Source organism: Ursus arctos, unplaced genomic scaffold (assembly GCF_023065955.2).
Source record: "Ursus arctos isolate Adak ecotype North America unplaced genomic scaffold, UrsArc2.0 scaffold_3, whole genome shotgun sequence".
Lineage (NCBI taxonomy): Eukaryota > Metazoa > Chordata > Mammalia > Carnivora > Ursidae > Ursus > Ursus arctos.
In genome coordinates, this window is record NW_026622985.1 from 45,062,229 (window position 1) to 45,078,457 (window position 16,229).

Here is a 16,229-nt window from a genome sequence, read left to right on the forward strand (position 1 = left end):
CCTGCTTCTTCCTCTCCCACTCCCCCTGCTGTGTTCCCTCTCTTCCTGGCTGTCTCTCTGTCACATAAATAAATAAAATCTTTAACAAAAAAAAAAAAAAGAAGAAGAAGAAGAAGAATGTGATACACTCAAACTCTTTTGAGTGTGCCTCTTATTTAAAAGGATAGCATCGCCTTTACAGTTTTACTTTGGGAACATGCTAGTGTGTCCGATTTTCATTTCAAACGTGTATTCATGATATCACCCCATGAACTGGACCCTGGCAGCTAAGGAACTGATTTCCCAAGCATTACTAAACCAAAATCAACATAGAAGTCTGTGGGTCATATCACTAAACTAAACACTATATATTTAAATGTATGCATTTCAAGTTTCGGTAAGAAAGGAATGTGCCTTTTACACCTTTGTGGTGGCCATCAAATTGCTTTTTTGACTCCCAAAGTTATTTATACAGAGCTTGCACACATAAAACAAGTAAGTATTTATCTACTCTGGTATATGCATAAACAGAAAAGGCTGTGGGACCACAGCAGGGCCCCCAATTACAAGTCAGCCACAACTCTTCTATGTGATTATTGGCTACAGTGAATCTGGAAAAAAAATATTGCTGTTGGATGTTAATATCTTCATATGCTTTTAAACATCCCTGAGACTAGAAAGGCACTACAGAACCTTACAAATAAGCAACCTTTTTTCCTAGTTGCACAGCATGTTTTTAGCAAAGAAAAACATGTGTGGGAAACAAGCAAATACACCTTTCAAAATTAATTTGTGTCAGGAACGAAGCTGTCTCCAACTATGATTCCAGTTTGAAAAGGATTTCAACACTTGGTGTTTCTCTTTGTCAATATATCTATAGGAGTTTCTGTTTTTTATGGCAGCAGAAAAATCTTGTGAAACCTTGCTGTAAGTTGCATCTTTTAATATACACTGTGTCTAGCTACATTTTTGCCCAGGAAGTATTTATACATGCCTAGATCATCAAATCTCTGGGTGAACTTAAGGGGTATTATTTCAAAATCAAAATGGCTAAATTTCTAATTTTATTTCTATGAATTGGTATAATTTATTTTGGGATTTTACTTCGTACAACTAAAAAAATTCAATAATGCAAACTGTACTCAACACTGATCAGTCTATCAAGTTAGATATTTAGATGTAGATGATCTAACTTTTCTTCTGGACTCATTCAACCATGAAAACTCTATGAATACATGCATAGACCAGTCATTATTTAGGCGAAAAAATTAAGATAACAAAGTAGTTTAACAAAGTAATCAGTGATGGGTTATTTATGTAATACCTGAGTTTCAGTCTAACCATTACGGTAGTTTGGTGTCTACACATGTATTGCTTAAGAGTGATTTGGTTCATGCTGCTTTTAACAAAGCTGTGCTCCTGAAATATATCCTGGAGTTCAAATTTTATCTCATTTTGAAGCTAAAAGCAAATTAACTCAGCACAACGTGGAATTGGTTTCATTAATTGCAGTGTGTGTATGAAAGAGCAAACAGTGAGCTGGTATGTTTCCTACCATCCTATTCTCAAGAATTTCTGGTCACATTGTATCCTATTTTTTACTTTCACTTCACAAAATGGAAACTAGAATTTAATTTATTATTTTCTGTTATAATCACAAAAGTCTATTAAATATTTTACTGTAGTTTTTGTAAAAACATTGTCTTTAGTCAGAGAGCACATATGAACTTGTCTATCTTCCAAAATTAAGGTCACTACTCGTAACGATGTTTGCTTATTAATTTTAAATGCAAAATCCACAAATACATATGAATAATACCAATCAGTAAAGTCTTTAAATAAGGTTAAAAATTAAAGTGGACTTTCTTTAACATATTATCCAGTAATGTCTATAATTACTATCTGTAAACCTATTTTATTTAGTAGGACACATTGTACCACACACTATTGACTGCAAAACCAGGAAATAGCCCCCATTTCTTCCGTACTATTACTATGCTGATTTTATCCAGGTATAAGGAAGAAATGTGCTCAGGGGCAAAGTGAACTCTTTATCCCCAAAGGTATAAATTATGCTTGGTATAATTCATTCATGGTTAATTCATGAGCTGGTGTTAGTTATTGGTTCAGTGTGGACATGTGAATTCATCTTGAAAGATGAAACACAAAAGGACATTTGCTGGGAAATATTCCGGGGCTTTTTTCTCCTCCTTCTTAAACAAAATGAAATTTATAAGATGCTATAGAAGAAGTGAACTTGCTGCCTTTGGTCACAGTCTATGAGTACAGCAGACTGAAGTTGCTGTAATTATCTTACGATGCTAAAAGCAAGAGAATGATAGAGAAGCCTTTTTGGAAGCTCTACATGTTTGAACTGACAAACTAACCAATTCCAGAAACACTTGCCACTGAATTTCCAATTATTTTTAAGACACATTTAATTCGATATTCTGTTTCTTAGAGCAGAAGATAAATCTAATAGACACTCATGCCATAAATAATTTAAATAAGGGTATACCCCACAGCAAAGTTTACATGCTACGATGCATTTTATAAGTGTTTAAAGAATATTATTTTTGAAAACAACTTTAGGTCATATATTTATTAGCAAGAAGGATTTATAAATATCTAACATTTGTGATTTTTGTCTACACAAATCTAGTTCCCTCTTTCTATGTATTATCACCTATTTAATTTTCTTTTAAGCCACTCTTTTCCCCTGTGGAGCTGACCCTGTTCTCCCATTCACAGAATGATGGATGGCATTGCTTGGTTCAGTGATATCCAGAACATTAGACTCCAACTTGGAAGCTTCACTTCTGGGGTTCTTTGTTTGGCAGTATTTAAAACTAGAGCTGCTGGTAGCCATCTTACCACCATGAGGGCTGACAGTCTATAAGAGAATCTGCACTAAGAAAGGATAGCTGCAGGAAAGAATGAGAAAGTTCTTGAGGACATTACTTGACTCACTGGATCACCACTGCCTGAAGAAATAGTCCCAAACTCTTCAGTTATATGAGTTAATAAATTTACCCAGGGTTGAATATGTCTCACATGCAACCAGCAAGTCCTACCTAATACACTCAGTAATCTATTCCAAGTAGGCTTTTTTCTTAAAATTCACTATACAGGATGTATGGAATAATTGTAGTTGTTCCAGGGGAATTACTATACTAGGATTATTAAAGTGGTATGTAATTATTAAAAATGATTCTATAGGGCTTATATATTATTATTATTAAAAGTAACCCTATAGTTGATACATTTATTCTGCATACATTATTTATTAATGTCTATTAGTATGAAGTTTTCATGAACTGATATATAGCGCATTTCATGAACTGTAAATAGCGCATACTTATTTTTTGCAAAAACTAAATTTGTTTTGGTTGAATTCACTATCCACTAATCCCATTTGTATTCATTTATTTTTTTTTTTTGGATTCTTCATCTTTTTTTTTTTTTTTTTTTACTTTTCCACATTATTTATGTCTGAAGATAACTTTTCACATTTTGTTTTTATCTATCTTTTAGCACCATATAATGGGTCATTTTCTAAAATAATGGATGACTCTATTAATGCACTAATTCTTTCTTAATTTGCCTTTAAACTGTTATTTAAATCATTGACTTTCTCAGGTCTGTTATCCCATTTTTGTGTTCTAACACTTTTAATGTGATAATTTTTAAATGTGCCTTATGATTTCTTTAGTCTTGTTTCTTAATTTTTCATAATTTTAATTTCTTTTAAATTTCATCTTTGGCTTCTTCAAACATACTAAATTTACTAAATTTATGTTTTGCTTTAATTTCCAACACCTGTTGTTTTTTGAGCGTTTGATTCTGTTGTTTGTTCTTTCTGATAATGCTTTGTCTGATGGCTTGCTTTCTCCCAGTGTGTTTCTGTGCTGTTTAACTCTGAGTTCAGAATCACTGTGACTTTATCTGTGGGAATACGCTGACACTTCAGTTCAAGGGGATTCCTCCAAGCACACTTTGAACATGGTTCTATTAGACACACGAGACCTAATCTGAGAACACTTTAAAATATATTCTTAGCTTAGGTTTATAAATCAATTGTTAGTATAAATCTTGGACACATACCTAAGTGAGGGCTGGTTCGTAGTTAAAAATACCCCATCAAAAAGGAGAATTACAGACCAATTTCCCTAATGAATATGGACGCCAAAATCCTCAATAAGATCCTGGCTAATAGAATCCAACAGTACATTAAAAGGATTATCCATCATGACCAAGTGGGATTCATCCCTGGGATGCAAGGGTGGTTCAACATTCGCAAATCGATCGGTGTCTTAGATTTTATCCAGAAGGAAAAATTCAAATATCATATGATTCTCTCAATAGATGCAGAAAAAGAATTGGACAAAATACAGCATCCTTTCCTGATTAAAACCCTTCAGAGTGTAGGGATAGAGGATACATTCCTCAATCTCATAAAAACCATCTATGAAAAACCTACAGCAAATATCATTCTCAATGGGGAAAAGCTGGAAGCCTTTCCCTTAAGATCAGGAACACGACAAGGATGCCCACTCTCGCCTCTTATCCAACATAGTATTAGAATACCTTGCAACAGCAATCAGACAACAAAAAGGGATAAAAGGTATCCAAATCGGCAAGCAAGAAGTCAAACTTTCTCTCTTCACAGATGACATGATACTCTATATGGAAAACCCAAAAGAATCCACGCCCAAACTATTAGAAGTTATAGAGCAATCAAGTAATGTGGCGGGATACAAAATCAATGCTCAGAAATCAGTTGCATTTCTATACACGAATAATGAGACTGAAGAAAGAGAAATTAGGGAATCCATCCCATTTACAATACCACCAAAAACCATACGTTACCTTGGAATTAACTTAACCGGAGACGTAAAGGATCTATATTCTAGAAACTATAAATCACTCTTGAAAGACATTGAGGAAGACACAAAAAGATGGAAAAATATTCCATGCTCATCGATCGGAAGAATTAACATAGTTAAAATGTCCATGCTACCCAGAGCAATCGACACTTTCAATGCTATCCCGATTAAAATACCGATGACATTTTTCAAGGAACTGGAACAAATAGTCCTTAAATTTGTATGGAAACAGAAAAGGCCCTGAATCGCCAAGGAACTGTTGAAAAGGAAAAACAAAGCTGGGGGCATCACAATGCCGGATTTCGAGCTGTACTACAAAGCTGGGATCACAAAGACAGCATTGTACTGGCACAAAAACAGACACATAGGCCAATGGAACAGAATAGAGAACCCAGAAATGGACCGTCGGCTCTTTGGGCAACTAATCTTTGATAAAGCAGGAAAAAACATCCAGTGGAAAAAAGACAGTCTCTTCAATAAATGGTGCTGGAAAATTGGACAGCTACATGCAAAAGAATGAAACTTGACCACTCTCTCACACCATACACAAAAATAAACTCCAAATGGATGAAAGACCTCAATGTGAGACAGGAATCCATCAAAATCCTAGAGGAGAACATAGGCAGCAACCTCTACGACATCAGCCAAAGCAACCTTTTTCACGACACATCTCCAAAGGCAAGAGAAACAAAAGATAGAATGAACTTGTGGGACTTCATCAAGATAAAATGCTTCTGCACAGCCAAGGAAATAGTCAAAAAAACTAAGAGGCAACCCACGGAATGGGAGAATATATTTGCAAATGACGCTACAGATAAAAGACTGGTATCCAAGATCTACAAAGAACTTCTCAAACTCAATACGCGAGAGACAAATAAACAAATCATAAAATGGGCAGAAGATATGAACAGACAGTTTTCCAATGATGACATACAAATGGCTAACAGACACATGAAAAAATGTTCAAAATCATTAGCCATCAGGGAAATTCAAATCAAAACCACACTAAGATACCACCTTACGCCAGTTAGAATGGCAAAAATTAACAAGACAGGAAACAGCAATTGCTGGAGAGGATGTGGATAAAGGGGATCCCTCCTACATTGTTGGTGGGAATACAGGTTGGTGCAGCCACTCTGGGGAACAGTGTGGAGGTCCCTTCAAAAGTTAAAAATTGAGCTACCCTATGACCCAGCCATTACACTACTGGGTATGTACCCCAAAGATACAGACGTAGTGAAGAGAAGGGCCATATGTACCCCAATGTTCATAGCAGCATTGTCCACAATAGCTAAATCATGGAAGGAACCGAGATGCCCTTCAACAGATGACTGGATTAAGAAGCTGTGGTCCATATATACAATGGAATATTACTCAGCTATCAGAAAGAACGAGTTCTCAACATTTGCTGCAACGTGGACGGCACTGGAGGAGATAACGCTAAGTGAAATAAGTCAAGCAGAGAAAGACAATTATCATATGATTTCTCTCATCTATGGAACATAAGAACTAGGATGATCGGTAGGGGAAGAAAGGGATAAAGAAAGGGGATTACGTAATCAGAAGGGGGAATGAAGCATGACAGACTATGGACTCTGAGAAACAAACTGAGGGCCTCAGAGGGGAGGGGGGTGGGGGAATGGGATAGACCGGTGATGGGTAGTAAGGAGGGCATGTATTGCATGGTGCACTGGGTGTTATACGCAACTAATGAATCATCGAACTTTACATCAGAAACCAGGGATGTACTGTATGGTGACTAACATAATATAATAAAAAAACATTAAAATAAAAAAAAATTCTCAGGGAAGACTTTTTATTCTACTTCCCCAAATCAAAGTCAATATCTTTTAGTAAACCGTTTGATAGATATTCTACACAGGAACACTTTGGATATAATCAATTAATTCATACTTAATAGTCTAGGAGAATTAACTTACCTGCTTAAATGGGAGATATTGCCAACATTAAAGTAGACATTACAGAAAAAAATAGAGCACAGCTATAAGATGTGGAGCTAATTTCCATTTTTAGACAAAGTGACACAGATAATTTTCTCACAAAATTTCCTAAATATTTAAAATGGATACCACTTACAGCTTTATCTGCAAAGGTCTCTTCATAAAATGCTAGCATCAGAACAGACTGTACAACTGCATAGATCCTTAATAGATGAGACACTGATGAGGAGAAGGGGACTTCTTCCCCTGTGACCTAGGAAGACAAGAAAGAAGCCGTTCCTATATATTGCTCCCTGGCTTATTGCCTCATTGAAATTCACACTAAGTGAAGAGGAGATGTGCAAAAGAAAAGAAAGCTTTGCTATTCCTTTTTTCCAAAATGAATCTAACATTCTCTTCTTATTTTGGGATAGAAGAACATAAAAGTTCAGAAACTTGTTTTTCATTTCAGAAGCATTATGATTTTGATTTAGTCTGCTTTATAATCAACCAGTGTAAGAATTGAATCAACAATATGTACTGATGATAAACAACAAAAATGAACATAAAATGAAATATGAAAATACAAATACATAAATATGTCCATGATTATACATGAAAGTAAAGAAAAAGAAAAAAAATGGAAGGTTATTTTAGTAATGGAGATAATCATGCCTCAAAGGGAAATACTGCTTTATTGGAAACAACTTTTCTAAACTATAGAGTTTCCTAGAAATACTGCAATTCTACTTTTATAATGCAAATTTAGGCACAAATATTACTTTAGAATATTCACTTTGCATTATCTGTTGAAAAATAGACAAGAAATGGATCATAGTTAACTAAATTTTCTGAGTTCAAATAAGGACATTATTTTCATCTATATCAGGTTAGCTCATTGTTACATAACTGATTATGAACAAAACTTAAAACATCTGGGAAATTTCAGCATAGCAGCTTTCATAACTGGGTAAGAAAACATCCTTATTTAGATCAAGATTTTCGAAAAATAACAATATTCAAATAAAAAACTGACTATTTCCTTGTAATATTGGCTAATTTTTATACTCACAACTATCTTTGAAATCAATAGTTTACCCTTTCCATTGCTTTTAGATTACTATTAATGACAGTTATTACAATAAGGAATCACAATATATATCTTAAGGATTGGAAAAATTCCTTTTTATCATCTATATAAGAAGAATTCCAGATTAAAACTGAACTTTTCATTGGGCTTCCAGGGTTTTAAATCTCTTCTTTACTTACTTTGAGGTTTTAATGTGATTTCTGAATTTATGCAACTACTATGCTACTACAGAATGGATAAAGTTATGGTTTAATCTAGTAGCATTATCTTGGTGTGACTTTAGACCTTCCATTCTAGAGGCTTCATTTCTTTTTTTTTAATTTCAGTATAGTTACCACACAATGTTACAATAGTTTCAGGTATATAATTCAGTGATCTGGCAAATTCATACCTTACCCTATGTTCATGATAAGTATAGCTACATCTATCCTGATATAGAGCTATTACAATATCATCGACTATATTCTTTATGCTGTGGCTTTTATTCCTGTGACTTACTCAGTTCATAACTAGAAGTCTGTATCTCCCAGGCCCTTTCATTCATTGGCTGTACCAATTTACGTTCCCACCAACAGCATATGGGAGACTCTTTTTCTCCACATCTTCACCGGTACTTGTTATTTCTTGTCTTTTTTATTTTAGCCATTCTAGCAGGTGTAAGGTGATATCTCAGTGTGGTTTTAATTTGCATTTCCCAGATGAATAGTGATGTTGGCCATCTTTACATTTTTTTCACAAACAAAATGAAGGCAACATCGAATCATTTTTAAGGCTCCCTCCATCTTGAGTGTTTACGATTCTGTGACTAAGTGACATGTGTTTGTATAGTTTTTGCATTACACAAAGACTCTTTGCTGTAGGCTTGAATGGATCTGAAAACTAGCCTCTGCTGTTCTGCTTCCCCTGCCCCCAAACCATGCTACCCAGTAAGAGGCAGCGTCTGCCTGGGAGAAGGCATCATTTTTATTGGGCCCTAGGTGGTTTCCACTCAGTAAGTTGTGCACCACAGGGCAATATCTGCCTAAGAGAACATCTTTTTTCAGATGTGCATGAGGTCAACATACATACAGGCTGACTGTAGACCTGGCAGTATGATACTAATCTTCACCATCACCACCATGAACTCTATTTACCTCTGGGATTTCTTCACTTAGTCCAAGTCTTGGTTTACCTGGACCCCATCCCGGTCCTTTAAATATGACAGAAAACTTGTTGAAGAATCCAGGTGTGGCCCAGAATGTAGTCCATATGTAAACTAAATGGTGGAACTAGAAGAATAAAAATATAGCTTATTTAAAATAAGAAAAACACATAACAAAAATATGAAGTATAATTAATCATACATTTGTTTATTATTCAGTGCAATTTATATTTTTTCTGCAATATACAGGTTATGTATAATTTGGTTACTATAGATTAATATGCAATTACATATTGTAATTCACCTATTCATTCAGTGTCCTTTAAGTGTATTCTTGTCAATATTTCTGAAGCTCCACATAATTATAATTTTGAAATTAAAAAAGAGGGCAATTATTTAGAAAATCAGCAAAATAGAACAAATGAGTTGATTCGTTGCTTCCAATGGAATTAACTTAGCAGCTTATGCACTCAATATCTGTGTCTAATGATATTACTTCTAAAGTCTTACTAAATGGATATTAAGGTTGAACATGGAAACATATTACATATTTAAAAATAGTCCTTTATTTACTCTCTTGAGTTATAGACAATCATGTCTGTAATTGAGGAAAAATAGTCAAAGCCATTTCTGAGTCGTATAGTAGGTATCCACATTCTGTAAATAACACTGTACATTTGACAGGTACAGAAGTTAAAGGTATGCTCACACATGAGAAATACTGAGTAGATATTAGCTATTAGGGTAAGTGGCTATGTATTCGATACGTATGATAGTAATGCATCATAGGATTTAAAATAGTCCTAGAGCTATAGACTCTAATGCTGACTTCTATTATAAATGAAGTAATAAATTAATGTAGAAAGAAGTTTTGGCTCTATGAGAATTTGTGTTCTTACTGGCATTTTCACTGTCTCTTAAAGAATTTAAACTGCCAGGATTATAAAAATGGTTTTAAAATTGCTTGACACAATACAACAAGGAATCTGAAGCAATTAATGAACAATGTAGGGTTTAATGGAGCAGATTTTGAGGAAAAGGGAACTTTCAGATGGAAATTTACACTGGGCCTTAATAATAAAATAATAATAATAATACAAAATGTAATGTGCTTAGGACTTATAATAGCTATTAATATACTTATTTATTGTTATTTTAAAAACTGACTGCATTTTATTTATTTTTAAATATTTATTTAATTATTTTAAATATTTATTTATTTATTTATTTATCCCTGCTGGAGCCGGGGCAAGGGGCGGGGGAAGGACAGAGGGAAAGGGAGAGAGGGAATCTCAAGCAGACTCCCTGCTGAGTGTGGAGCTCAACACAGGGCTCCATCGATCCCAGGACCCTGAGATCATGACCTGAGCCGAAACCAAGAGTTCAACACTCAACTGACCAAGCCACCCAGGTGCCCCTAACTGCATTTTATTGTTCTCATTCTAGACACAGGCCATGAGAAATACATGGTAACATTTTAAAATAAGGAGTACTTTCTTAGTTATTTGCCTTTCAATACCCTGAAACTCCTGGACTCCAAAGGACAGCAAAGTGAGTGTCCTATGCCTAATAATAAAGGGGAAAAAACCCTCTCCAAATAGTGGGGGCCATCCTACTTGCTTTTGATGCCTCTGAGGGAAAGGTGAGAAATTTAGCTGAATATAAAGGAATACAAGTGAAAGTAAGTATATGTTTTTGTAGGTTCGAGAACTCCTAATTAACAAAATGTGCCCTAATTAACACATTTGGACAATGTAAGCAAGCATCTAGAAGCCTATGCCTTAGACACAGTGGTGATAAGGAAATGTTCCTATGAGGGCAGAGGCCTGGGGCACTGACCCTGACACAGATTCAGCAGCCACTCATAAATGCTATGGTTGTCTGAATGCTGTGTCTCTCCAAATCCTAATCATCTAACTGCTTGTTGTGCAGTTTTCAGTCTCCCATTCCGTCTCAGATACGAGCCCCTTTGCCTCAGCAGAAGTGTACACTCCCAAAGCCTTGCTACTTAAAGGATCAGCCAGAGAACAACAGGTTCAGCATCTCCTGGGAGCTTGTTAGAAACAGGGAATGTGGGACACACCTCAGAACTACTGAACAGAATCTGCACTTTAATAAATCCTCTTATGATTCATATGCACATGAAGTTTCAAAGGCTCCCTCCCACAGGACAGAGACCAAGTTGGCTATTTCCTTTTCAAGAGTCCTTATTACAGAGATAAGACTATACCAAGTAAAGAGGTAGCTCTCGATGTGTTATTTTTAAATTAATGTCAATTCTATAAAGTTCCTTATTAAGAAAGTACTCTGAAATATTTGTTAATATTCTCCTGAGAGATATATATTTTAGTAATGTCCAACAGAGAGAGAGAGAGAAAGACAGACAGACACAGAGAGAAATGGCCTACGGTTAAGAAGGAAGAAAATAATCAACTTTTCTTTTGTGAAGTGTGAGATAAAAATATCTTTCATTTGAAAAGTGGAGGCACTTTGTGACGTTTTTTTCTGTAAATAAGCAGCACAGTGTGAAACTTATTGGGCTAGGCGAGTCTTGGGCTTGGCCTGCAACCCTCCTTGGTTAAGCTTGCTGTGTGTAGCTGGTTGACTTGTTTAAATCCTGGCAATTCCAGTTTCATCCTCCTCTAAAAAATGAGGATAAAAGAATCACTGTCTCATAAGGTTTTAGTAAGGGCTACATTAAACATTTGCACGGAGCTGTTAGCAATACCCTGCACATAGTAAAAGTTCAATAAATGTCACTTTATTTTGTTATTTTAAATTTCTTAAAAACTTTTAAGAAAGAGGTTCAAAAAGCAGACCCCACATGAACCTGTAATTTCCTCCCTTACTGAGTGCTGTAAACCCAGTTCCCTGTACAGAGCTGTCACTGACTGACCTCTTCAGTTTTTTCAAGCATTCTTATCTTTTTCTCATTTACTAGTTCCTAACCCCAGGAGTGTTTGTGGTGGTCTGTTGCTGACGGATCAGAGCTTCACAAACATTCCTCATTTCTCTAGTGCCAGCCATTGAGATCAGTGAACAACCAATACCACATGTCTAACAGAAAACTGGTCCAGTGCAACAAGTCTTAGCAGGTGAGGTAATGCGCAGACCTAACCAACTTGTAATAGCTCCTGACATTTAGGTCCAAGAAGAGTGGGGCAAAGGCCTCATGTTGAATTTCTAACCAGAGTCTTGCAGCCTTGAAGCAAATATTTTTCTTACTGTGGTATCAGCCTTAATTATGCATTTACTACTGCTCCTTCTGAATACATGAATATATTTCAGGTCTGTTCTGAGAAAGAAATATGTTTGCTAAAGAGCTATTTTTAAAAAAATTCTCGGTAGTAGATATATTTAAGAGTTCTTAATGAGTTCTTTTAATGAGTTGTTTTCAAATGCATTTTGCCCAAGTTGATTCAAGATTTTGTTGGAGTGCCAGAGTTACTTCCAACTTCTTTTATGGTTTAAAAAAAAAAAACAAAAACCCTTATTTTCAGCATAGTGTAATGTACTTCCACCTCTCAACAACTGATCTTTCTTTTAACTAGAAGATTTATAAAAGGGTATAATCAATTCAGAAAGAATAAAATCAGTTACATTACCTGCACCTTGAACGGTTCAAATGTATTAATGGGATGTGTTAGACCGTATACAACTTTCTCATTTTCTGCCTCAAATGTCCCTGGAAGATAAACATTAAGGATATGATCTTGGGCTTTCTATGAGTAAGGAGCTAAGTTACTATTTTTAAACTCATATACATTTTACTTACCAAAAATTCTATCCCATATAATAAGAACGCCGGCATAATTTTTGTCTATGCAATAACGGTTTCTGCCTATAAAACAAAATATTTTTAAAAAGAGCTTTTTTGAAGAATGAAGTTATGCTTTTGAAACACCCTGTTGTATTTTAGAACCTATTCACAAAATTAAGACTTATGCAATAAAATGATTTTCCTAGGAATCTCTTTTCACTGACAACATTAGATTATTTGCTAGTAAACTGCTTTTATTGTATTTATTTTTGAGTTCATTTTACTAAAAACGGCAAAGAATTCCTTAAAACTACATATATTTAGAATTATCCCAGATTTAAAAAAAAACATGTTTTTGCTCATAATTTTCCAGTTTTTTTAGAAATCTGGGGTAATTCTAATTAATCTTACTTTAAGACTATCAAAGAGTAATAATTACAAATTAAATGGCCCACAAAACAAAGGCAATAAGAAATAAATAATATATGCATATTTGCATTTTTTTTAAGTGAGTTGTTAACCTTTTCTCTGCATCTTTTCCAGGAAGAAAATTCTCTACTTAAAGTGAGACTTTACTATTTTTTTTTTAATCATAAGACATAAGTGAAAATTAAATCACCCTTAATTAATTTTATTAACTCAAAACATATACATTTTTCCTGCTCCGAAGTATTCAAATTATAATTTAAATGGAAATAGCTGGGCACAGTTTCTTCAATAATAAAAAAATGTGTAAATAGATACAACTATATTCACATGAGTGCAAATCAAAGGAAAAAGAATTTTAACCCACCAAGCCACTGCTCCAACAAACTCAACTGTCTTTAAGCGTCATTTCTTTACATGCCTTCTATACATGCAAATATAAGTTTGAAGGTGAAGACACAAGAGACAACCTCCCCCAATGCGAAAGTAGCACGGGGCTGGCTGCCCAGACATACAACCCGTTGCCGTATGTGGGCTAAGCAGCAGTTCTCAGTTGGTGGGGAGAACATGTCGCCTCTCAGGGGACATGTGTGCCATGTCTGAAGACTGATAAGTGTCACAGTTGCACCTAGTATGTAGAGACCAACATCCTATAAGAGACAGGGTAGCCCCACCCCTAACCTCCCACCTCGAAATGAAGAACTGCTTGGCCCAAAACATTAATAATGCTGAGGCTGAGAAACCCAGATACAAAACAACATGAGTGGCAAGTCAAACAGAGGACACGAGCAACTATTTCTTCTTCAATGTGAACTTATTCTTCTCCATTCCTTACGTTTCCTTTTATGTGAAGGGTGCCCCAACAGTCTATGATCCTTGGCCTCTCCAGCCCCTCACTAACAATCCCTTGGGATTGGGGAATGCCTATGGAGTTTGGGTTTTTGTTTTTGTTTTTTTGAGAGAGCACAAGCAGTGGTGGGGAGGGGAGAGGGAAAGAGAGACAGACTCTTAGGCAGTCTCTATGCCCAGCGAAGAGCCATCATGGGGCTGATCTCATAACCCTGAGATCACGACCTGAGCCAAAATCAAGAGTCAGATGCTTAACCAACTGAGCCACTCAGGCACTGCAGGAAGTGCCTAGGAAGTTTGGAAGAGGAAACTGAGCATGTGCAGCCTGACTCCACCCTCTCCTGCTGCTTGGTGGGGAAGGGTGCGGCTTATGCTTCCATCTGCTCCCTGCCCGGAGGAAAGGGACTTGCCCCGTGGGAAGGCAGGCTGGCAGTGTTCCAGTGCTGCCTATGGTGCCGGGAAACTTGTAAAAGAAGAACAATATTTATTATTTTATTACTGTCTCCCTTCTCTCAGCATTGTTTGTGATATTTATTCAGGTCATCCCAAGTTGCAACAGTTTGGACATTTTTATTGCTGTATAATTCCCCATTACATGCATCGTCTACAATTCCTCTGTTCTACTGTGATAAACATTTGAGTTTTATCTCTATTTTTTCTATTACAAATAATGCTGTTACGCACATTCTTGTACAGGTCTTTTGGTGCACACACATAAACATTTCTGTTAAGTCTTATGCTGGTGTCTTTAAACCTTAGGCACTAGCCACATGAGATTTTTTTCTTTGTCAGGCTAATGCAGTTCACAGAATTTAGGCAAGAAAGTGAATTGCTGTTTATTAGGCTTTCCTGAAATCTCAACAATTTTCAAGACCAGAGGCTTTCTGGCTGTGTATAGGGGTCAGCAAGTGAACTTCAACTGACTCCTTCAATGTAGAAAGTGCATCCCCTCTGGTGGTTAACTCATTTTTCATTACAACAAGGAGATCTAGGTAAAAAGGAAAATCCAAGAAAGGTGGTTTTTCCCCCCCACCTCCAATCTTTGCTTTGGAATTGAGGCTTGTGCAGGTGCAGTGGAAGAAATGATACCTATTTATACAGTGAAGGGTGACTGTGCTGAATAATTGTGATGAAAAGATACAAAATGATCCTGTTTTTAAAGAAATGAAAGAGGAAAAAAAAGGTCAAATTTACTTACCATGATGAACCCTATGATGGCTAGGAGTATTAATAATCAGTTCCAAAGGACCAAGGTTATTGATGACCTGTTTAAAACAAAAGCAATATTTTATTTATACACATAGGTATCAGTAAATGTGTATATATATATATATATTCACATTAAAAGCTCATATGGATTAAAAGATATTTCAAGTTTCAAGGTTGGCGTCAGAGTCAGAAGTCTCTCTACTTCCTGGTGTTCATATAAAAATAACAATAAGCTGCGGGGCACCTGGGTGGCTCAGTCAGTTAGATGTTGATCTCTGGATTTCAGCTCAGGTCATGAACTCAAGGTTGTGAGATGGAGCCCAGCATCAGGCTCACACTGGGCATGGAGTCTGCTAAGATTCTGCACCCCCAGCCCCACACTCCCCCGCCCCCACGCCTTGTCCCCTCCCTCCCCCACCTCTTGTGCTCTCGATCTCTCTCTCTCTCTCTCAAATAAATAACAGTAAGTTTCTAACTCTATACTGAGGGGCAGTATAGTAGCAGACAGGTTAAGAGTTAGACTGCCTAAATTCAGTTCTTGGAACCTCCATTTATTACTATGTGATCTTGGGAAAACAGTTTAAGCTTTTTATAACTCAGTTTCCTCATTTTAAAATGGAAATATTAAAAAATATCTACACAATAACATTGTGAGTATTACAAACAGTATAGTATTTATATATCACCACCGCTAAGGCACACTTCTCTCAGGTCTCATGTCATTTCATGTTCTTCACCTTTCAGCTTTGTCTTTGTTGATTTATGGAACTAGTGCATAACTAGGGAAGGGAAAACATAGTATTACACTGGCTTTCTGGTTAGTTGAGAGTCGGTTTCACCCAAAACTCAGCCATGTAACAATAGCTGTTACTGACTGCATTAGGGCGATTCTGCTTATTCAAATATAATCCTGAATGGTCTTTCACCTGTAGATGCACCATCTTCAAGT

General features: G+C 36.0%; 1 protein-coding gene across 19 annotated transcripts in view; it reads right to left on the minus strand.

The window, feature by feature from the left end:
• Window positions 1-16,229, minus strand: part of AGMO (alkylglycerol monooxygenase) — a 366,688-nt gene that overhangs the window by 190,310 nt on the left and 160,149 nt on the right. For 14 of the 19 annotated variants that reach the window (XR_008956466.1, XR_008956467.1, XR_008956465.1 and 11 more), the window contains 5 exons: window positions 15,270-15,336; window positions 12,812-12,877; window positions 12,642-12,721; window positions 9,029-9,163; window positions 6,963-7,079 (listed from right to left, as the gene is read on the minus strand). Coding sequence is in view for 15 of the 19 variants with exons in the window: in XM_057304529.1 (XP_057160512.1) it covers window positions 6,963-7,079; window positions 9,029-9,163; window positions 12,642-12,721; window positions 12,812-12,877; window positions 15,270-15,336 (465 nt within the window). In the remaining 4 variants the exon portion in view is untranslated. The remainder of the gene's footprint in view (window positions 1-6,962; window positions 7,080-9,028; window positions 9,164-12,641; window positions 12,722-12,811; window positions 12,878-15,269; window positions 15,337-16,229) is intronic. The other 5 variants (XM_057304533.1, XM_057304534.1, XM_048213152.2 and 2 more) reach the window with 1 other exon arrangement.